The sequence below is a fragment of the Arvicanthis niloticus genome, chromosome 27, assembly GCF_011762505.2.
Source record: "Arvicanthis niloticus isolate mArvNil1 chromosome 27, mArvNil1.pat.X, whole genome shotgun sequence".
Classification (NCBI taxonomy): domain Eukaryota; kingdom Metazoa; phylum Chordata; class Mammalia; order Rodentia; family Muridae; genus Arvicanthis; species Arvicanthis niloticus.
In genome coordinates this window covers 11,763,449-11,786,432 of record NC_133435.1, presented here as the reverse complement: position 1 = coordinate 11,786,432, position 22,984 = coordinate 11,763,449, and the positions used below count along the sequence as shown (strand labels likewise).

Sequence of the window (22,984 nt, the reverse complement as noted above, 5' to 3'; positions counted from 1 at the left end):
AGGGCATTTTCTCAGTAAGAGAGAAAGCAGATGAGATAGTATATAAATGATTACATGGTATGCCTTGCACACATTAAGATATTATTAAAAATATATCAGAAAAGCTGTTGAGATGACTTAATGAATCAACACTCTTGCTGACAAGGCTGAAGACCTTAGTCTGATTCTTGGGTCCCACATGGTAAAAGGAGAAAAGTGATTCATTCCACAAGTTGTCTTCTGGCCTCCATATAGGAGTAGCATATGTAAACACACACACACACACATGCGCACACACATACACACAAACACAAATCAGTGTTCTAAAAATCTTAATAATATGTATTAGCAAGGAAGTGTTGTAATCAGAATCCTGTTGCACTATTGGCTGTACTATGTTGTTTTATAGCCAGCATGACATACAGTATGGTGTTTACACATTTCAGGGACCAATCTGTGTATTTAAAAAAAATGATTAAAAACAACACCTCAAAAAATATTTTAATATTTTTATTCATGGCCATGATATTCACAATACTTAAAACATGACAACAAACAAAAAGCAAATGAATAAGCAACTGGCATTCTATTCAGTCTGCAAACAGGAATGTTGTTTACGTTTAAAACGAAGAGTATTCTGCGTACTGCAATGTAGGTGGCTACTGTGGACATGATGCCATGCAATGAGAACGAGAGAGAACATTATTGCTTTGTAAACATACAATAGTCAGACTCATAGAGAGACACAGAGAAAAATAGCAATGGCAGACACTACAAAAGGAAGAAAGGGGTACTGTTTACTTTGGGGTTGTTTTTTCTTTTAACTTGCATTATGAGGATGGAAAGTTTACAGAGATCTTTAAAGAATAAAGTGATTTCTTTGCTTCACAGTTCTGGTAGAAACAGAAATGAAGCATCATCTTGGCAGACAACTTATCTATATCACAACATAGAAAAAGCACTGGAAGAGAGATACCTAAACACACAATGGATCAAGTGCACTTGATAAGAATAAGCATGCCTTGTTTTAATCAAACCAGAGACCAATATTAGCACCTCCTAAAGGTGCCAGCCTAGTGACAGAATTTGTAACTGTGGACTTTATTTTGTAATAATTTGTCTTTATAAAACCCAGAATTATGTAAAACATGATTCCAGCACATAAATATTGACATGATCAGACCATAGCAGATGATAAATATTTAGTTGGTATAGTGCTTCAGTTTTAAAAATTAAACAACAACAACAAAACCTATAAACCAATTCCAACAGGAGAAAGGCAGTCTCGTGAAAAGTGTCCACTGTATTGTAGTCCAAAAAGTGTTCAAGATGGTAAATTTGTATTATTTACATTTTGCCACAATGAAAACATAAATATCAAAATGGAATATGATTACAGGGAAAATGAAGAATGGATGTAAATTAACTTACACATAAGAAAGCGAAGCCACTTGTTAATACTATAAAATAAAAAGAAGGGTTAAGTGTGTCTTCAAGTCAGTATGATGGTACAGCCTACAACCTCAGCACTCATGAGGCAGAGGCAAGAAGATCATGACTTTGAAACCAGTAGGGGGCTATGAAACTTTTCTCAAAAACTAATTAATTCATGATACTTGGTTAAAAAAAAAAAAGTCATTAAAAGCCATGTGTCAGCAACAAGAAGGAGATGATGCTAGCTACAGTTTGCTTTTATATGAAATAGTCAATGACGGCTAATACATAAACATCCTCGAGTATTTGGAAGAGGGAAAGATGTGAAGCAAAATGATGTCTTCTAGTCATAAAAAAAAAAAGCTGTTGTCTGCACAAATTCAATGCAGCTCTGGCTACCTCACAGGAACTCACTGTTTCTCTGGCTACCTCACAGGAACTCACTGTGTCTCTGGCTATCTCACAGGAAGTCACTGTAGCTCTGTCTCACATGAACTCACTGTGGCTGTGTCTATCTCACAAGAATTCACTGTGGCTGTATCTTATATGAATTCACTGTTTCTCTGTCTATCTTTCATAAGTCTCTGTGGCTCTGTCTATCTCACAAAAAGTCACTGTGGCTCTGTTTATCTCACAGAAACTCCCTGACACTCTGGCCATCTTACAAGATGATGATGAACTCACTGTGGCTCTGGCTATTTCACATGGCAGCACCGGTATTAGTCCCATCAACATTTTATCATCAGTAGAAGAGAGGCCCTCCTTGGAGTACTATTGTCAGCTGAGGGTTGTTTGAAGTGGTGTTGTCAATTTCATCAGTGGTGTAACCACTGCTAAGCTTCTCATGCTACATTAAACAATCTTCCACCTATGATCAGGAAAGAAACTAACAAAACACAACCAGGACCCTCATAGAAACAGGCTGTGACAGTAGGGGACTTGTTGAGCAATGCTCCAGCAGGAGAGAAAGAGGATAAGAGTGGTAAACAGGGGGTCAAAGTAGCTTCATTTCTTTCTGTATGAAACAGACATGCAAAATAATTTAAGAAATTATTACCACCATTGAAAATGTATAAATAATTTAGTGAAGTCCTGTATAGAATACAGGAGTGAGAGAAGTTGGAGGGTCTGATTTTCTGTCTAATCTTTCCCACACTGTGCTCACTCACTTAATTGTGTAATGTGTTAATATGACGAACATTTTATAGTTATAACGCACCATGCTTGATAGTTCTCAACTTCTTAGACTATATACTTTCACTATGGTGTTTTCCAGGAGCAAATTGACTGCTTTCTGATACAATTGTCTGACACTGGTACTGCAGTAGCCTTTTGATTATACTCAGAGAGTCTTGTGTTGTCAGTGAGCGGAGAAGATTCTGAGGGAGCTTCTAGAAAGGACTGACTCCAGGGGAGTGAGGATAACCAAGCTGGCCTGATGTGCTTCCCCTTGTACTGAGGTCCTGAAGAGGTTAAGAAACAGAAAAGGAGAATTGCAACTGAGTGGCTGCATTCTGTTTCCTGTTCTGCCAAGAAGTGAGGACACTCTCTTCCTCTTGTAGTCAACAGGTTTTCTACATGGATGCTTCTAATTTCAAAGCTGGAAAAACTCACAAGGCTTTGTGAAGGCAGGCCTGGAACTTCACCTCCTTCTTTGAAGGTGAGGTGTTAGTTACTCCAATTAACTCCTGAGGGTAGTAAGGCAAAGAAGGCTCCTCCTACAAGAAGGCAGATGGATGAAAGTCAGCAGCATTACAATTGTATTAAGTGTTCTATGAGGAATAGGAACAAAGAAATCCACTAACATGTAGCATCCCGAACCACAAAAGTAAAATAGCCAAACAGCATTCTTTTCCATTTTATAAAAAATTCCCTTATTTAAATTTTACTGCCATTATTTATCCATACGTTTTCAAAAATTAGAGGGAAAGACTGTCTTGTGTATTTAACAAACCACAGTGTTCACAATCTGGTGTCCCTAGATAAATAATATCTAAAAGTAACAAACCTGCTTCCTGGGAGAAATGGAAACCAGATAGCTTACCTGAGTTTTGAAATGGTGCTACTGAAAGGTCCGGGACTCCCCAGAAAGGAGTCCACTTAAGTCACAGGATAGCACGCACCCAAAGGACACACGAGAGACCGTCTTGCTGTAAAGCACATGAGGTGGTTTATTAAATCAGAGCTCTGGGCCAGCCCATAACCCCATATCTCACATAGGGGATAGAGGGACTGACCTCGTGGCTCAGGGGCATAGCGCTTATATATGGGCGGGGTAGGGAAAAATCGAACTTTCTCGCGGGTGCACAGGATTGGTTGTTTTACCTCTTTTGAACACTAGTAGGCCGTACCATGGGGCAGGGTGTAGTTCTTCCCTTGGCCAGTCAGTTTCTGGGATGTTCTTAACAGGCCTTTGTACTGTAACTCCCCCCTCCTCTGTAACTAATTAGATGGACCCAAACCTGCTGGCAGGTGCTTTTCTGCCCAAGGTCTAAGGCGAAAAATTTACACATATTTCATAAGATGGCCTTTATAATTTTTCACTCTACACTACTAGCATGAAGATATGGTATCCCTGTTAGCATCTCTTTCAGATGTGGCCCTGAGAACTGACACATCCTGGGTTGACCCAGTGTCACCGTTTCATGGTCTTTTATCTATGTAGAGGTCCATAGAAGTGCCAAGAAAAACAACTCAGAGTACATTTCAAAATTGTGCTAACGATAGACAGGATTGAGAATGAATTGTGTCTGAATATACATTTTCAGTCAGAAAACTTTGTGAAGTCAAGGAGAAACTCTGCTTATCAAAGCAGAGCCCTGGTTGACTTTCTGGGCAAAGAGCAGAAGAATTTGGCAAGCAGGAGTTTCCAGTGAGACAGCACCATCGGTATGTTTCTGGGAAGCAGAGGCAGACTGTTTCTCAGATTGCTTTCGGTTTCATTGTTTTTTTATGTCTAGGAAGCCTGCACAGCTATGGCTGGTAAGTGAGTCCTTTCTTTGTTTGTGGTTGTTAGGAGGGACTTACATATGGATTTCTGAAAGAAGAGATAACAATGAGGAAGGGCTTCTTCAGAGAAGAGTTGTCTGTCTGTAAGTGGGGGGAGGGGGCCAAGGCAGCACATGTTGAAGCACAGTGCATGCAGACACTCAAAGGCACTTACACTCAGCATTTACAACTGTGGGAAATTTAAGAAAATGGATGGCTCTCAGACCATCATTTTAGTACTTTCCTATGGTTTAGGGACTGCCTTTGACTCACTGACTAGAGCTTTTCCCCAGCTCTGTGGGTGTTCCATTGTGAGGATGAGAAGCTTTACTTTGGAAGAAAACCTTGCATTTTCTCCATCTTTCTGCTCTGTATCTGAACTACTTTCAGCAGCAAGAAAGCCAGCTAGTTTGATTTCTCCATTTCTACACGGAGCCCTCTATGAGTACTGGTAATATAAACAAAATGAGGGATAAGATAGCTGTAATTTGCTCACATTATGCTATTCTGTATATGGAATAAAATGCCATTTTAAGTTCTTTACAAAAATGAGCAAAACTGAAAGGATCATGAGCGAGCTGCAGAAATGTCAGACATCACATATCTATGGCTGAATTGCCTGATAGAGTTCTTTCTCTTCTTAGCATCTCGGTTTCCTCCTCTACACATTTGAAATGTGTTGGACATATAAATGCTCCTGTGGGTTCATAGATAAATTGCCACTCAACTGTCACCTGATTAATTGCATTATAATCTCAAAAATGAAAAAAAAAAAGACTTTCAAAAAAAAAAGAAAGAAAAACCCATAGGTCCCACCCTAATGCAGGAAATATAATTTCCAAGAAAGCCTTTCAGGGAGTCCTAGTTATTTAGCTATATGGATGATCGTGGTCTGTATTTGAATTTGAAGCTGGTACTGTAGAAACAGATATCTAAATATCTTTCCATGTCTGAATGCTGTTATTTTTACAGCCAAGAGAACACATGAAAGAGATCCAATCTACAAGATCAAAGGTTTGGCCAAGAACATGCTGGATGGGGTTTTTGATGACCTGGTGGAGAAGAATGTTTTAAATGGAAACGAATTACTCAAAATCGGGGAAGGAGCGAGCTTCATCCTGAACAACGCTGAAAACCTGGTTGAGAGCATCTTTGAGAAAACAGAAATGGCAGGAAAAATATTTGCAGGCCACATTGCCAATTCCCACGGACAGCTGAGTTTAAGTGAGTAGCTCTGGACAAAAAAACATCAGTTCCTTCTTTTCTACTGCCTACATGGTGTCTGTCTTTTCTTCTCCTGTTCTTAAGGAAATCTAACCTTCTCACCTCCCTTAGGCTATTTGTTTAACAGATGAAAAGGGACCAGATTCACCCAAACTACCCTTCTACTCCTGAATATTTTATTCTTCCCTTAACAATTGAACTATTGACTACCCCATGAAATTTACAAATTCATTACATTATTGTGTTTCCCTGTCCTAAAACACAGTAGTAAGAAGGCAAACCTCATTGGCTGCTTTATTCAAGAATACATATTGATCATGTGACATGTGACAGATGGTGGGTACTCAACAAATATTAAGTCATCTTAATTAAGAAAAAGCAGGATTTTTTTTGTTTTTTATTTTTCATTGGTTATTTTATTTGTTTACGTTTCAAATGTTGTTCCCCTTCCCAATTTCCACTCTGCAAGCCCTCTATCCCATCACCTATTTTCTGCCTCTATGAAGGTGCTCTCCCTCACCCACTCCCTCCAACCTCACCATCTAATATCCCTCTATGCTGGGGCATTGAGCCTCTACAGGTCTAAGAGCCTCCCCGCCCATTGATGTCAGGTAAGGCAATTCTCTGCCTCATCTGTGTCTAGAGCCATGAAGTCCTTCCTTGTATAATCTTTGGTTGGTGGTTTAGTCTCTGAGAGCTCTGGGAGTCCAGTTAATTGATATTGTTGTTCTTCCTATGGGCTTGCAATCTCCTTCAGCTCCTTCAGTCCTTCTCTTATGTCTTCCCATGTGGTTCCCATGGTCTATGATGGTTGACTGTGAGCATCCACATCTATATTGATCAGGCTCTGACAGGGCATCTAGGGGAACCTCTATACCAGACTCCTGTCAGCAATAGAATCTGGGCATCAGCAATAGTATCTGGGTTTGGAGTGTACAGATGGAATGGATCCCTAGGTGGGGTAGTCTCTGGAAGGCCTTTCCTTCAGTCTCTGCTCCACTCTTAATCCCTGTATTTTCTTTAGACTGTAACAATTCTGTGTTAACATTTTTGAGACTGGTGTGTGACCCCATCCCTCAACCAGGAGCTGTGCTTATGCACTGAATGTGGTATCTACAGGTTCTATCACCGCTGTATTTTCGTTCTCTGTTGTGTGCTGGCACTCATTTGCTTCCCTGGCATCTGGGACTTTCTAGTGGATATCCCCAGTTCCCTACCCCCGTCCACTGCTACATACCTCCATTGAATTTCCTGATCCTGTGTACTTCTCCCCTGTCTCCTCCCACACCTAATCTTGATCCTGCCCCATCTTTTTGTTATGATCTAACCTTTGGTCCCATCATGGAAATTTTAGACTCATTCTCAGATATAGAATGTGAATGAGGATGAGGAGACCACTCTATTCTCTTTGATGTAACTCAATACCAGAGATGAAAAATCTTTGCTTTAATTTCTACTGGAAAAAAATAAAACAAAACAAAATAAACAAACAAAAAAATCCAAATTTGACATTTAGTGGATTATTAAGTATTGTATTAAGTAAGTAAGTACAGCAAGTCTTGTAAATTTTGTGTATGTAGCTGTCTGGTTCATCTCCCAAGTTTTCTATTTTGGTAGGGCAGCATTAATCACTGAAGAATAGTGGGTGTTTATATACTCCATTAAATAGTAAACACAAGGTGGCAGGTGGTCCTTGGTCTGCAGGTCCATGATCCTGCCTTAGCAAGTGATACAGAAAATGTATATCTTAAGTTCTTGACATTTTTGTTTGTGTTATTTTGTTGTATCAAGAACAACTTTAATACAGTCAAGTATAGCTTTGCTCTCAGAAAAGTAAATGCGGTTACAAAGAAACTCTAGGTACAGACTTTGTGTACATCTTTATTTATATAAAAATCACAGAAGAGAAAAGCTCTTGTTTCGTAGAATGTGGGCCTCCAGTTTTTATTTGGAAAAGGCTAGCATGCTTATAAACAAATCTGAAGCTTGGAAAACAGATGGACCATCCAAGTTTCAGAGAGCAACATGGAGATTTATTTATCAGTGCTTTGGGAGGATTTTCATGGATATAGGGCCTAGAAATGTTGTTATATCCCCCCATCCCCCAAATCTGCTGTTCATATTGTTTCAGCATTTTCTCCTTCTGATGAGGATGATGAACCTCAGAAAATGTGCACACCATCTTTTCCATCAGGTAATTACCCCTATGTGACTGATTGCCACAGAAACCATGTAATCTCTTTTTTTTTTATGTCCCAGGAAAGACTCAGGGAAATGTAACTTTCTACATTTTTATTTTCAGAAGTGACAGCAATATTTAACTGCTGAGTGAGGTAGAGTCACTTGACACTGGAGATGTAGTCATTAGTTGCTCATATCCAATAGATGACCTCTCAGCCCTCAGCAAATGAACAACAGAATTTGAATTCAGGGACTACTAATATTAACACAATATAAGAAAAAATAAAAAAAGACATGATACTAGAGGGGTAAGGGATGGGGAAACAAGCAGAAGGTAAAAAGAGACAACGTTAAACCTGAGAATTGCAAGTGGAAAAGAGCAAATCCACAATTGTCCAGTTAAGCTGTGCTGTGAGGTGCACCAGGGACTGGCCAACAAACTACCTCATCCTAAGTAGATATTTGACAGATGAGGCCCTGCCAGCCTCTTGAGGTTCTTTGTGGAGGAGAGATGAGTTGCTCCCAGGGGTGAGAGAGTTGGATGTTATACACTGTTAGAGAAACACAATGCAAGGGAAAGGACAAACCCAAGGCCATAAATCATATGAACGGGGCTGCAAGTTTAGTGTAGATTGAAAAATATGCTTTTGACATTTACATCATGCCTAAGAAGCAGGAAAAACATGAACTTATTCATTAGCTATCTTAACTGTAAACAGAGTCCTTAGCTTATAAAGCATATTTTTCCTGTTTTGTTCTGAATAGTGGTGGATGGGTATGGTCACAATGCAATGTATCAATATATAGAACTTTCAAAAAAATAAACAAGAAAATATCTTAGAAACAAAATGATTTCCCTTTTTTGTCTACTTCAGACTCTGAAAATGAAATTAAAGACAGCAAAGATGAGGAACAAGCTTTATTAAAACAGACATCGTCTTTATCTCTGATGGGTAATTGCACCAAACCCCCTGTTTTATGGGTCTTGCTTCTCACTAGGGGATGGGAGTCACAGGTTCTCTGAATTACTGCAGAGACTACTTCATGGAGTCTCAAAAACTCTAGGGCTTTTCAACCCCATCACTAGAAAGTCCTTCAAATCCTGGTTCTCAACTTCTCTTCAGAATCCAGGGGAAAAGAAGAAGATGAAGAAATGGAGGTAAATGCTGGAGTGGCCCATGCATCACATCTAATGCTGACAGGTAATGTCGATCCCAGGGTGTATGCTGATGCCATTTGAGAGAAAGTAAATTTTCAAAGCTTTCATGGGTTGTAGGACTAGGGCAACAGCCAAGAAGGACGTAACGCAAGCCTATCACTATCTCAGATATAGCCCATGTTTTTAAATGTTTTAATAACATCTTTATGTTTATATAAAGACAAAGGTTCCATAAATTACTAGCACAAACAAGATATAGTTAAGCATACATGTATACTTTGCTTTAAATTTTATATATAAATATATAAAAATACCTAACATGATATGAATCGGATTCTTTGTGTTCCTCAAAGAAACTGATGAACTATTGGGGTTTATTAAGAAATTACACTTGTCTAGAAGGAGGAGTGATAGTGTTTTAAGAATGCTATATTTTCAGATGTTCTGACAAACTAAGAAATAAAACCTTTGCATTTTTTTATGTTTGTATGCCTGCACCATACATTAAATAAAATATTGAATTTCTATTCTCAATATTTCGTTTATATAGCATTAAGAATGATAGATCAAAACCCTCTCACTACCATTGGGTTTATAACTTAGTGAGTGGTAACATATAATAAATACATAAGAAGTAGTATAAATTCATTTAACATATAAAAGAAAGAGAATTAGACTAGAGAAAGCAATTGTGTATGTAAGGATGGGTTGAGGGTTGAGGATAGCCAAGAAAGGTTGATGTCTAGCCAAGCCCAACCCACCCCATGAGGAGATAATCTAGAATATACCTTAAAGGTGCAATGAAAATTTGTGCAAAACTGTAGAACAAAACTAGAGGCCAGGGTAGACCTGATACAGTAATGACTTTGCCATGTCACAAGTCCATATGGATGGTTATAATCTGAAAGAAAAGTAGGAAATTAAACATAAATAAGTAAACCTATTAAGATCAGAGATGTGATACCTTGACCTTCTTCTCAGTGGAAAAGAAGTCTACTGTGGTAGACTTGCATATGCATATGTGCTAATTTGTGTGCATGCATGAGTGCTCATGAATGTGAATACGAGTATGTGGATGTGTGTGCCTGTGTGTGTGAATATGTGCATACATGTGTACATGTGTGTACATTGGGTGTGTGTTTGTGTGTGCATGAATATGTGCTTAGGTGTGTATGTGCATATGGGCATCCATGTGTATGTGTGTGTATGTGTTTCTCCTAAAACTGCTTTCATTAAGAGTTGTCATTCCATAAAAATTTGGTTTAATACAGAACCACTGATCAGCCTAGTCATCTATGAGAGTTAATCAACACCCACCAATGGACTGTGCTCCAAGCATGTGCGAATAGTAAGGAATACTTTGTGCGTAAGCTGTTTCTGTAATCTCAGCTTGCATATCATAAGTCAGCAAATAGAGACAACAGATTTGTTGAAAGAGCCAAACATTATTAATAAAAAGCAAGAAGAACAGAAAGATAGAGGAGGAGAGGGAAATGCAAAATGCTAAGTAAATGCCCCACCAAAATTCTTGTGAGGGAATAAGAAGGTGTGGGATTCAAAGCATAAAATGGAGCAGCATCCTTAGCAAGGATACCCAGTTTCTTGTAGTATGAGAGAAAACACAGAAATAGATGGAGGCACAAGTATGTAAATGACTTGGGTTTATAAAGATCAGGAGGGCCTCTACCCTATGGAAAATCAAAGAATTAAGAGCAAATGTTTTCAAGAAGTTGAAGATACTCAGTCATTAGTAATGAAGTTAATTTTCCTCTTTCAGGCACCAGACTAGACACAGGGAGTATAAAGATTACAAGCAGTAAACACAGAAGAATTCATGAGATTTTTATGGGCAAAAATATTAAATGTTTTCTACATGGTCCAGATATGAAAGTGCACATTTTACAATTGCTCGAACTGTAAAGAACCATTAAACTGATGTGGGCTTCCTATCACTGGAATGTCCTAAAAGATAATACAAGGGTAGAAAATCAAAATATAAATTACTCATTTCTAATTCTACTAAATGAAGCTTAACTTTGTTACAAAGTTTAGATCCCTAAGTTTATGTGATTCTAATGTGTTGAACCTGACAGACTAGACAATGTCGCAAACACTAGAAGAGCACAAAACTGTCAGTGACAAACAGAAAACAAAAGAAGCGAAAAAATCAGAGCTTCACTTCAATCATTTACGTATGAATTGGTTTTTACTTTTCATTAGTTTTCTGAGGAGACCCAGTGAACACTCCAGAATGATGAACTGGGGGCTGTGACATGCGCATGATATACGGACCAGTGAGAGTTCTTTGGTTCTGTTTTCTCTTTCAGCTCCTCAGGGAATCCAGAGCTCAGAAGTCCAGCATACACTGAAGCTTTGTCCTCATGATCAGTTTTGTAAGATGAAGACAGAAAGGGCAAAAGAGGTGATGAGCTTTGGAAGCAGGGGATTGAAGTTAGCCTATTCAGGCTTTGTACACAGATTCCTTCAGATCTGACAAAGGAAAACGAACTTCATCTAATCGATTGGTGCTCATCTTAAATTTTTTCCATTTTTGAATCTTATTTCAAAGTATGTCCTCAAGTTCATCCCGCCACATAATCCAAGCTATGTCACTAGCCAAAATTTATACCCTATTCAGGCCCTAATAGGTGTTTTCAGTCTCACATTCTATCATTTCATCAGCAGAGCTCTATAAGCAACATTCTGTTGTTCACAACTATTTTCATCTACACTGAATTGATTTTAGAGGTATGGGGAAGTCCCTTTCTCAAATCCCCTGTGTCTGTTAACTGCAGATATATCCAGTGATGGAGAAGGAAGGTCGAACACGCCTGGCCCTCATCATCTGCAACAAAAAGTTTGACTACCTTTTTGATCGAGAAGATGCTGATATTGACATTTTGAACATGCAAGAACTACTTCAAAATCTTGGATACTCAGTTGTATTAAAGGAAAACCTTACAGCTCAGGTAATGACTTCAGAGATCAGGACAACCTTACTGTGCTTTTGTCAACCTTTCTTGGGATAACAACAAGAACAAATTGTATTTGCTCCAGAGCAGTATTTCCCGAGTTTCAACCTTCTCCAAAGTGTATTCTCATAGAAAGTATTCACAGAAAGCCTTGCAGCATTATCTCAACAAAACAGGAGGTATTTCTTAAGTGCTAGTCTCGGTGTTTTTATTAACTGGAATTCTAATAGATGCATAAGTTCTGAGTCTTGAAACTTGCACTACCCAGAGAATGAACACATAAGATTTTAACAATATCAGAACAAAATGCATAATTATTGAGAGTTATACAAAAGTGGTAATCTCAGTTTTGTCTAAAACAACCTGGTCAGATTTGATTAAAGCAGGTAAAACTTGATATTGTTTAATATGAAAAAAATTCATATTTTCAATTTTTTCCATAAACTTCTCTATGTATCACTTCTTTTAAAGAGAATTTTCCAAAACCTAACTGTAATAGAGTTGATTTTGATTATATTACATCTCTCAGACTCTATACAAGTTTAAGATTATCTTTTAAACCATAGGAATGAAACCTATGTTTAAAAAAAAAACCAAAAAAACCTAAAGTTCATATCATTTTCTGATCTAAGAATATTACTTATCTTATCTCTCTGCCTAAATTACTTGATTCCTAGAAGTTGTTTAGTTTTTTTTTGTTTGTTTGTTTGTTTGTTTGTTTGTTTGTTTTTTTGTGAACTTCCTCTGTTACTCAGATACAAACTTTATTTGGAGACTGCACTGGGACTGACTCTAGAGTCTTTTTAGGAAATGGAGACAGAGTTAATGCAGTTTGCTGGCCGTCCAGAGCACCAGTCCTCCGACAGCACATTCCTGGTGTTTATGTCCCATGGCATCCTGGAAGGAATCTGTGGGGTGAAGCACAGAAACAAAAAGCCAGATGTTCTTCATGATGACACAATCTTCACAATCTTCAACAACTCTAACTGTAGGAGTCTGAGAAACAAACCCAAGATTCTCATCATGCAGGCCTGCAGAGGCAGTGAGTCTGAGTCAGGGTTCTAGCATGTGGTTCTGAACTTTCTTTTATGAGTCTGGCATGTTCCAGTACACAAGAGGGAGGGATATTTTAGTACTACTGGAGTTCTAATCCAAAAGAAACTATCCTGTGTCCTACGTTTTAAAGAAACAATGAGTATTCTGGGATAAAAAGAAATGTTCCAGTCATTTGTCTATATCATGGGTGTTGTATTCTTCCAGTTCATTGGGACTTCCTATAATATATTTTTGAACCTAAGGGATGGCTTAGTGAGTAAGAGTGCTTACTGTCCAAGAACAAATTCTAAGAACCTATGTGAAAAGGCAGGAATAGCATGTCCTCACATAACACCAGGACCATAGATGGTAGAGACAAGCAGATTACTGATGCTTTACTAGCAGGTTAGCTCTAGGTTCACTGAGAAATCCTGTCAAAAGAGTAAGATTAAGAGTGATAGAGGAAAGCTGTTGACATATTTTTACCCTTTGGCCTCTGAGGGTGCACAAGGACATGGATACTTTGCACTCAGATATGTATTTGTTTCACACACATGTAACATGTGCACATTGATATCTGCATTTTCAATAACATCACAATGCGATGTACCAAATAAGATATATAATGGCATTTTTAAAAAAAATATTTTATAGACTATGCAAGAATGTCTGTGTGTTACATTTGTTTAAAAACTACCATCTTTCCTAGGACATACTGGAACTATTTGGGTATCCACAAACAAAGGGATAGCCACTGCTGATACAGATGAGGAATGTGCATTGAGCTATAAATGGAATAACAGTATAACAAAGGCCCATGTGGAGACGGATTTCATTGCTTTCAAATCTTCTACTCCACGTAAGTGACTTCAGATGACTCTATTAGTAGTAGTTTTTATATAGCATGCTAGGCTGAGATAATATATTTTCAGCAAATATTCTATGCTTAATTATTGGAATGTTTTCAGTGGTAGAGATATTTAAAGTATTTGGGTTTTCATAATTTGATTTGCTTAGAAATGATACATGTAGACAGGTAGTTTTGGGGAATCCAAAATTTAGATATTTTCACTAAAAAAAATGAATGCTATTTCACTTTGGTTTTCTTTTTAAACATATTAGAGGCATATATCAATGTATAACCTGTAATTTCCCAAAAACTCTACCAGTAAAAAAATCCTAGGTCTACAGCACGTAGTGTGGAAACTCTTAGCTTATTATTTTAATCCAATTTTTAGAAATTAGTTAACACTGAAATGTATGCCTTCATATTAATGTAACCAACAAATGGTTAATGATCTCCCTATGACAGAGAAACTACATAAAGGTGACATACAGCCCAGAAACAAAACATTCCCAGTAGCTGTATGTTGATTTATGCAAACATTCTTTTAAACCGTCATCCACAACAGGGCTCTATCAAGGATTTAGAGAACAAGACAGCTCGTGACAAGTTTGTGCAAATCATGGTTCCTTGCATTCACACACTGTGAGTATAAGGTCTCATGTGTGTATGAACCATTTCGAGGTGTGATATGCAGAGTTCTGATTCTGTGTGTCTGCAGTGAGCCATGGCATGTAACCTTCCTAATAAATCATGGTGATGTATCTGCTACTGATGCATGGTCATATGTGAGCTAAGAGAGATTAGAGGACTCTTCAAATCTAGACCAGAGAATGAAAACTGAACTAAGAGTGGCCACCTACACCTAGAAAAGGCACACTTTTATTTGTTTTATGTATTGCAATTTTAATGAGATTTTATTTGAAAGAAAATTCTATTCTTTTTAATGAAAAAAACTAAAAATTATATGTAATCTGGTAAGAACACTAAATATTTTCTTACTAGTGGAAATATAGTACACAAAAATTGTTTCATTCCTATTGTTCTTATAAAATATTGTGTTATAATTGGGCTCTTGAAAAACATGCATTCCACAATAAAAGAAAATGTGGACCCTGACTGCTCTGGACCAATTCTCAGAATTTTGAGGAAGACATTATAACAGAAAAAGTAATAGTCACTTTCATTAAGTACTACAAAGAAATACATGGCTCACAGAGTTAGAAGGTTAAGAAAAAAAGGGCGTATTCCACATTATACAGAGTGCATGGAAGACTAGGAAAATAGGAAAGTTTGGAAGAAAAGACAAAGTCACAGTCACGTAAGCACAGAATCATGAGAGATCTCGGTCAGATAAGGGAAGCTCTTACATGGATATTTCATGGTAGTAACTTTGGAGAAATTTAAACAATGAAGTGATGCAGATTTGACAGTTGAATAAAATGAGTGAAATGCAGTATAGTGAGAGTGGATGCAGCAAAGCAGGTCAGACTGCTGTTTCAGAGCTGAGACACAGAGATGAGAAAGAAAACATGGAAGGAGGCAAGTGAACATGATTCACTGCTTTAGTTGATTTGCCTGGGAAGAGATATGGAATATGGAGGTGACTCATTATCTAAAAAAATTACTATAGTAAAATTATTTAAGTAGGATGCTTTATTTTTCCCAAAGATTTTCCTATATTGTTTCATATCATGTTAAAATTCTATTTAGCAGAAACCTATATGGAAGGACATACTACAAATATTCTCTGATATGTTATAACTTAAAATGTCAACAGATGTTTTTAAGTTTTTAAGTAACTGCTTTAAAGTGAAGAAGGGGAAGATTCTGTCACTGAATTGGAGATGGCATTAGCATAGCTGAAAGTGAAATGATGGATAAAGAGTTGAACAAATGTCGACTTCCAGAAAATATTCACCTTAAAGGTCGAGTTTGAGATCGTCAATTGCCAAAGCAATACTTTCCGATGCTAAAGACAGATAAAAAAAACAACAGAAAATTGAGAATAGTGTTAGAAAAATTTTTTGGAATGAAGTTGGAAAACAACTCTTAAAAACGAAGCCTAAAGATGAAAAAGGTAGCCAGTGTGCTTGACTTAACAGACCAAAGGAAGAAAAACCAAGACGAATGAATGGATTTCAGAGTTATCATAAGGTTGTCACAGCTACCAACAAGTTCTCATGTGAATGATAGACCAGGCACAGGTGAGGCTTGATACATGAGATTTCTTCAGGGATTTGGGAATATTAGGTGGTTGGGGGCCGGTGCCAGGCCTGTTTTGTGACATTGGTATAAGATCTACAAGAGGAACCCAGATATGTTTAGAGTCTTATGAAAAGGAGCTGCCTAGGAAGGAAAGCTTTGAGTACACTAAAGCAAAAATTGGCAGCTCGATGCCAGTTAACTGGCAGTTAGAGAACGGTTTCTTTGTGCTTTAAAAAGAGAAGCTCAGTTCAAAGGGCAGAGAAATGTATTTTTTTTTTTCTTAAATAGGAGGGAAAAGCGTGTAAAAAATATAGCAGCTAAGCAAGGACTGGTGACAGAAGAGAGTTTTTCTTTACCGTGAAGTTAGTTCTGGAAGGGCTCTTTCACAGGCCTTGCTTACTGTAGGCTATATTGGGCTCACCTATTTAAAAACCCTTGTGGTTTTATGACAGAGGATCTGCCCAGGTTCTCAGTGTCTTTTATGAATAATTCTGCTTTACTCTCCTTTGGTCTCCTGTCTTCTTTGAAACATCCAATCATACTTGGTTCCTAAACGATCATGCCAGGACTCTTCATTTTCCATCATTCCCACGTCTTTATTTGCAGATAATATTTCCTGGAAGGTAGGCAAGAGTGGCTCTCTCTTCATTTCCAAACTCACCGACTGCTTCAAAAAGTATTGTTGGTGTTATCATTTGGAGGAAATTTTTCGAAAGGTAAGAGTTTGGTTTTACTCTTTTATGTCTTCTAAAACTGTCATATACTAAAAGCTACAAATGGTTTTATTCTGATTATACTTAACAGTCTATTTATTTTAAAAACACATGTTTAGAATACCACATATAAGCAATGTGTGTTTTTCCAAAACCCTCTGATTTTCAGACTCTTGCTCAGTCACTTTTCATAAGTTTGTAAGTCATTTTGCCTGCATTAGAATCTTATATCCAAGGAAAAGCTAAACATTGTTATACTATGTGGAGCTGTAGCTCGCACGTGGGCATGGGTCCTGTTGGGCTGTATTGTGGTTCCTCTGTGACTGCCACAGATCAGGGAGGCAGAAACTTCGGAATTTGACTAAGTTTCCTCTATACAGTGCCAGGTGACACCAAGCTCTGTCCGGGGATGAGGTGATCTCAGTCTGAAGTCTCACGGGGGACAGAGCTCCTGGGTTGGGGGTCTCCAGGCTGAAGTGGCTGACCCGGAGATTGGTGGCCTTTGTCCTTGGGCTCCCAGACGCCGCTGGGAGCCACAGAAGAACCGAGAAGGAGTGGGCATATGGGCTGGACCAGCCTGCAGCTGGGAGGGGTGAGAGGGAGAGAAGCTCCAGCAGCGCCCCACAGATGAGAGACTCTTGGTTACAGCATTGGCTTGGCTGGGTCGGCTAGCTTGCTTGAGTTGGCGGCCTTTGTGGTAGGAATGTAGAGAAGTCTTCCAGTGGGAGATTAAACAGCGTCTTGGTAGTCAAAGGCCCTCTCCACGGTTCCCCACAGCGGGGCCCCAAAGACACGAGGAAGTCCATGGTTTTAAAACATTTATTGTCATGGCAGAAAGTGGATGAAGTTGTACCCCTGTACACCCAGGGCAGGCCTTTGGTTAAATATTGTTTGTAAGGAAGAGGGTCTGGGAAAAAAAAATTAATTGGCCACGCCATCTGGCCTCTAGGTATCTTGTTAATATGGAGGTCTCTTGAGGCTCTGTGGCCTGTCGTAATGCCCTCTACCCATGCTAGGTGACACAAACCTCTCCTTAGGAGGGGATGTAGGGGCACTGAAAGGCCTATCAATGGAGGTCTTTGGCTGCCTGTCAGGAATCTGGAGTCTGGGAGTGTGGTGAAATGTATGCCATCCCTGCAGGAATACCTGTTATGTCTCCGGCCATCTCTAGCCAGTGCTCTACCAGAAACCAAGCCATCTTTTCACAGTCCCACAGTACTGCCCAGCCACAGCCCTAGTAGACACCATGACTTTAGTTGTTGCTGCTGCTGCTTCTGCTGTTGTTGCTGCTGTTGTCATGTAGAGCAACAGAAGAAGTTCCCTTCTTAGGAGATCTCTAAAGACTTTCTTTACCATTGCAGGTTCAACACTCATTTGAGGTCCCAGGTGAACTGACCCAGATGCCCACGATTGAGAGAGTATCCATGACACGCTATTTTTACCTTTTCCCTGGGAATTAACACAGGCAACTCTCACGCAGGTAAATGTATGTGGGGAGTGGATTTGGGAACCCATCTACAGTTTATACATAAAATCTGAATAGACTAGAGAATGATGGTGACACAACAGATTCCTATTTCTGGGGATATTCCTTAATGAAGCTGGGAAAAATCTTGGTTTTATTTGCTTTCATTGTAGTATAATAATTGCATAAGAAATTATTAGACGTCTGGTAGCCAAGTGAAAACCCACTGAGAATTAGTCCTCTTTCTGGATTGTAAGCAGTGAAGGAAAATATTTGATTTTGATGCAAGTACAATACTCGATAATTGGAAATACCATGCACAAGAGTTATCTCTTATGAAGAAGGCATTTTGCTGAACCACATACTTCGTGCTTGTGGTAAGCATGGCCTGAGCATTGGCCAAACTGTGCTGAGGAGCCTGGGTCTGCTAACCACCTTCTCCTGGGAATCCATGAAGACCACATCCTTTTTGTAGATTTATTTCTACCTGCAGAGACCATTTTACTTATATCTTAAATTCAGTACTGTGAAGGTCTATTCACCTTTTAAAAGAAAGTGAAAGAATTATAACAAAAGAGTTCTTGTAAGAGACCCATTATTCCATAGAGAAGTTTTCAACCAGACTTTTTATCTGTTTACTTTCCACAAATATCAGGATAAAAATATAATCATAACTGGACCGATGAACAAATAAATCCTGAAAAACTATTGGTTTCTCATTTTATAAGATTAAATTATGACACTATAAAGCAAATATAAATGTCATGTTTTTTTTAAAAAAAATTAATGAATAATCCCTGGCAAAATGTTTGAAAAAAAATCCTTTTAAAAAGATATTCTCTTGTATTCAATTCTGTTGGTTATTGTTTGGTTAAAGCCTTTGATAATGACAATGCAGTGTGTAGTACAGTTTTGATTCTCATGACATCTGTGAAACATGCACAGACCATTATTGTTGATTATTTAATTTCTACACAACTTTTAATAGTGATAATTTATGCCTTTAATTTTGTTAAAATGAAGTTAATTTTCTCTAAATATATGTGTAAAGTCAAATCAGTGTATATAAATACAAATATGTTTATGTATAATAATCCCCAAATTACATGAGAAACCTATATACATATTACTAAAAAGAATAGTAACCAATATAAAACAAATGATTGCTCTTAAGACTTACATACATTCAATAGTATTGAAACATTGTAAAATTGATTGTAACACTATTAATTAATGACTCTGCTACTTTGACACTAGTTCCCAGGTGTTAAATGTTTACACTAACACCAGCCTTCACAGGTTGATGTGTGCATAGCAGATCTCTCCTCTATCTTCTAGCATTTGGACAATGGCTTACTATATAACCTGTTACTATTGGTTGTCTTGATTTGCTTCTCAGTGGTGAATGTCATGCCATGTTGTGAATGACTGAGATTTGAGTACCATGTATTGTCCCTAATTTCCTCATTTATTTTGATTGTGTATTCCTTTCTGCTTATTTGCATGATAATCTAACTGGTTTTCTTGAGGTTTGTATGAGATTTCCACAGGATTTAATTATGTTTAGGAGTGTGCTTTGCCAATTCATTGTTACTTCCCTTTTTACCCAACAGTTTTATATTTTTATTTTTATAAACTTTTTGAGATTAATAAAAGAATATCCATAGGCTCTCTTATTTTGAAATTATTTTTAAATAAGACTTGTTCTTTTTCTACACAGTTACCAGTCAAGTATTGCTGTGGATGAGAAGAAAAGAAAATTCCAAGATCCCAGGATTTTTAAATCTGTACAACCTTTCAGTTAGATGTTTTATAGAATATCATAAAGCTAGATAATTTCCATAGTTTATTTTTGGGGGGAAACTTGACATGTAAAATTTTGCATGAAAATTATAGATTAGTTTCTTCCTTTTAAATTTCCACACCTTTCACTTTATTTTATTAAAATGATATTTGCACATCTCTGTAAAATGAATCAAAGAGAAAGACACTAAGGAACACTTTTTTGGTGAACCACTTTCATTTATAAATTAATAATCAGAATTTACTAACAATGTAGATCTTATCTACAATGGAGCTGAGAAATCAACTGTCTGTTATATACTGTGTCATGTCTAGCTAACCTAATCATCATATAAGGATAAGATAATGAACACTTATTTCACTCTTTGTCTTTGATATACATGGTTTCCATGCCTAGTTGCTGCCTACCATTTCTTTTAATTGGTTTGCTAGGATATACTTGAAAATTTTCTGCTATACTTACAATTTTTCTCTTAAATGTTTTTGTAATAAAAGTGTCCTCACAAAACACATTTAAGTTTTTGCCTATTGGTATTTTTGAAATAAGCCGTCAAATCACCAAATACAAGGGTAAAGCATTAAAGGCAATTTTTGACACAAAATATTGTATAAAACTATGAAAAAATGAATTCTTCAAAATTAGGAAGTGATGAAGCCCACATACCACTATTTCTGTCATCTTGATAATGTTATATCATTCTATTTACTTAATTGGGACAAAATCATTGATTATTACTTGTTTTATAAAATGTTTAAGAGTCTTTCTTGTCTGCATAGTAGCTGTTAGCTCATGTTTGCTGGGGATGTGAATTCTATATAAGTTTGCCTTGAAGTTGTGAGAGTCAGCCCTTCTTAATGTTCTTCCTGAAGCCATACCAGATCTGTGATCACTTTCCTAAAGTGTCCATTAACAATTCAAGCTTTCTATCCTTTCTTCCTGGTGCTACTAACTTTTCAGTCTATGTTAAATCTACACCTATCAAAAACATCTCATGAACTATGTAAAGCTCAACATTTGTTCTCATGGACTCCTACATAGCTTGTTTTTGCCATTTATATATCCTAATCTCCCCACAAGAATAGAATCGCCACGAGAGATCTTCCTGTTCTCTGTTGTGCTATTCTCAGTGATAGCATAGTGCTTGACAAAAAGAATATTCGTTCTAAGCCTTCATTAGAGAAGGGTATTAATGTAGAAAATATTATATAGTGCATTTAATATTGAGATTTAATAGTGGACTTTGTAAATGACCTTAACATATTAAATTAATAGTTACTTTACTTGAAGATTTTTTAAAACCAATTCATCAAATATATCCATTTGGCTCTTGATTCTTCTTGTGAACTATTATGTGTCCAGAATATATAATCTGCCTTTTTATTTATTAGTTAATATAATGGTACAGAATAAAGAAGATAGGCATGCATTCTACTTATATAGAAATGTTCAACACAGATATCTAAATATATGGAATTGTAAACTCAACTGAAGAATCTTGGCTCACATCTCTCTCCTTTCTCAGCTAATCATTCCATCTTCGTGTTCACATTTATATGATAGATCCCGAAATGTGTAACCTCATTCTTCATTCTCTTGCACACTGTATGTCAAAGTAATCACCTCACCTTGTTGCTCTTTATATCACATTTCATTAATTTCATGCCAGTGATAAAGCAGAGTTTTATCATTAGTTAGCCAAGATCCAGATCTCCATTCATGTTTGTTAGTTGGTTAGTTTATTTCATTTTGTTTGGCTTCAAACAGGGTCTCATTATGTAGCTCTGTTTGTCCTGGTACTCATTTTGAAGACCAGGTTAGCCTTGAGCTCAAAGAGATGTACCTGCCACTGCTTCACAAGTGCTAGGCTTAAAGACATAGTCATGCCTGCTTCTGATACTCAGAAATTGCCTCTTGAATTATTGTCCAGGAATGTGAATAGCTCACCATTTTTTTAAAAGTAAAAATAGATGGATTGTAGATTATAAATCAGTTAGATGGTATAAGCTGAATAAATAGAATTGTGATGGAAAAAGGTATTCTCCTGAAGGACACAACAATGAGAAGACCTTTTTAGGATTTCACATGTGAATGTATTGTGTTAACATTGAAAAACTATTAAGTCATTGCTGCTAATAAACAGAGGATAAACTTCCTTCAAGAATGAGCTACTTGAAAATAAACACATGTACATATAAGAATTGGTATATATATATATATATATATATATATATATATATATATATATAAATTGTTTATATTATATCTTACACACACATGCATGTACACACACACATATATATGAGAAGAGTTCAGGAAGCCCAGAGAGATGGTAGAGATGGAGGGAGTGGGGATGAAGACATGATACCACCTCTTGAGTGACATAAACTTGCTTGTTGACATCAAACATGATTCAATGATTGTAAAGCATATACCCAGTCTAAGAAATAACAATGTCAAAGGCTGAACAGTTGAATTAGCCACTAAGCACAATACAGTACAACTGCACATCTCTGACACAATATGAATGTGTGCCAAACTCTGGATGTTTTCTATGACTCATCCTCTTCATCCCTTTACCATGATCATCATACTGAAGTACCATACATGAAGGCTGATATGTCAGAAGGGAAGCAGCATTTTTCACTGTGGCACACTCTTAGGGTTGGACGATCTTCTTAAACATTGTACTTCTCAAGAATATTACATTACCTCACTTAATTCTCTTTGCTTCTTTTCATAATTTCTGTTTCTTCATCTCTGAGCTAGTTTTCCAAGCATTTCTTAACAACAGAGGCAGCAGCCAACATAATTTATTCTCAATTAACTCTAGTAGCCTTTGGTATTAAAAGAGAACTTGAAAAGCTGGCCAAACACTCTCAAGATGATGATACCAATGCTATTGTTTTTCAAGTCAAGCCCAAGTTAAATTAATAGAACAATTTTATATTCTTTAATGAGACTTGACTATGTATTGCTTT

At 37.2% G+C, this 22,984-nt stretch overlaps 1 protein-coding gene across 1 annotated transcript; it reads left to right on the top strand.

Annotated features, from left to right (window-relative positions):
* Positions 1-4,243: 4,243 nt before the first annotated feature.
* Positions 4,244-22,208, top strand: LOC143439710 (caspase-12). The gene is made up of 12 exons (XM_076926148.1): positions 4,244-4,395; positions 5,374-5,625; positions 7,757-7,819; positions 8,682-8,759; positions 8,931-9,008; positions 11,293-11,387; positions 11,761-11,934; positions 12,745-12,979; positions 13,682-13,831; positions 16,631-16,740; positions 18,099-18,217; positions 19,923-22,208. The coding sequence occupies exons 1-11, from the start codon at positions 4,389-4,391 to the stop codon at positions 18,195-18,197; spliced, it is 1,341 nt and encodes a 446-aa protein (XP_076782263.1). The 5' UTR covers positions 4,244-4,388; the 3' UTR covers positions 18,198-18,217; positions 19,923-22,208.
* Positions 22,209-22,984: the final 776 nt, after the last annotated feature.

Excerpts from the sequence above, each read along its gene's own strand:
- LOC143439710 (XM_076926148.1), top strand. Across the intron at positions 11,388-11,760 it reads AGACAGAAAGGGCAAAAGAG|ATATATCCAGTGATGGAGAA; the intron begins GTGATGAGCTTT and ends TGTTAACTGCAG. Across the intron at positions 12,980-13,681 it reads CATGCAGGCCTGCAGAGGCA|GACATACTGGAACTATTTGG; the intron begins GTGAGTCTGAGT and ends CATCTTTCCTAG.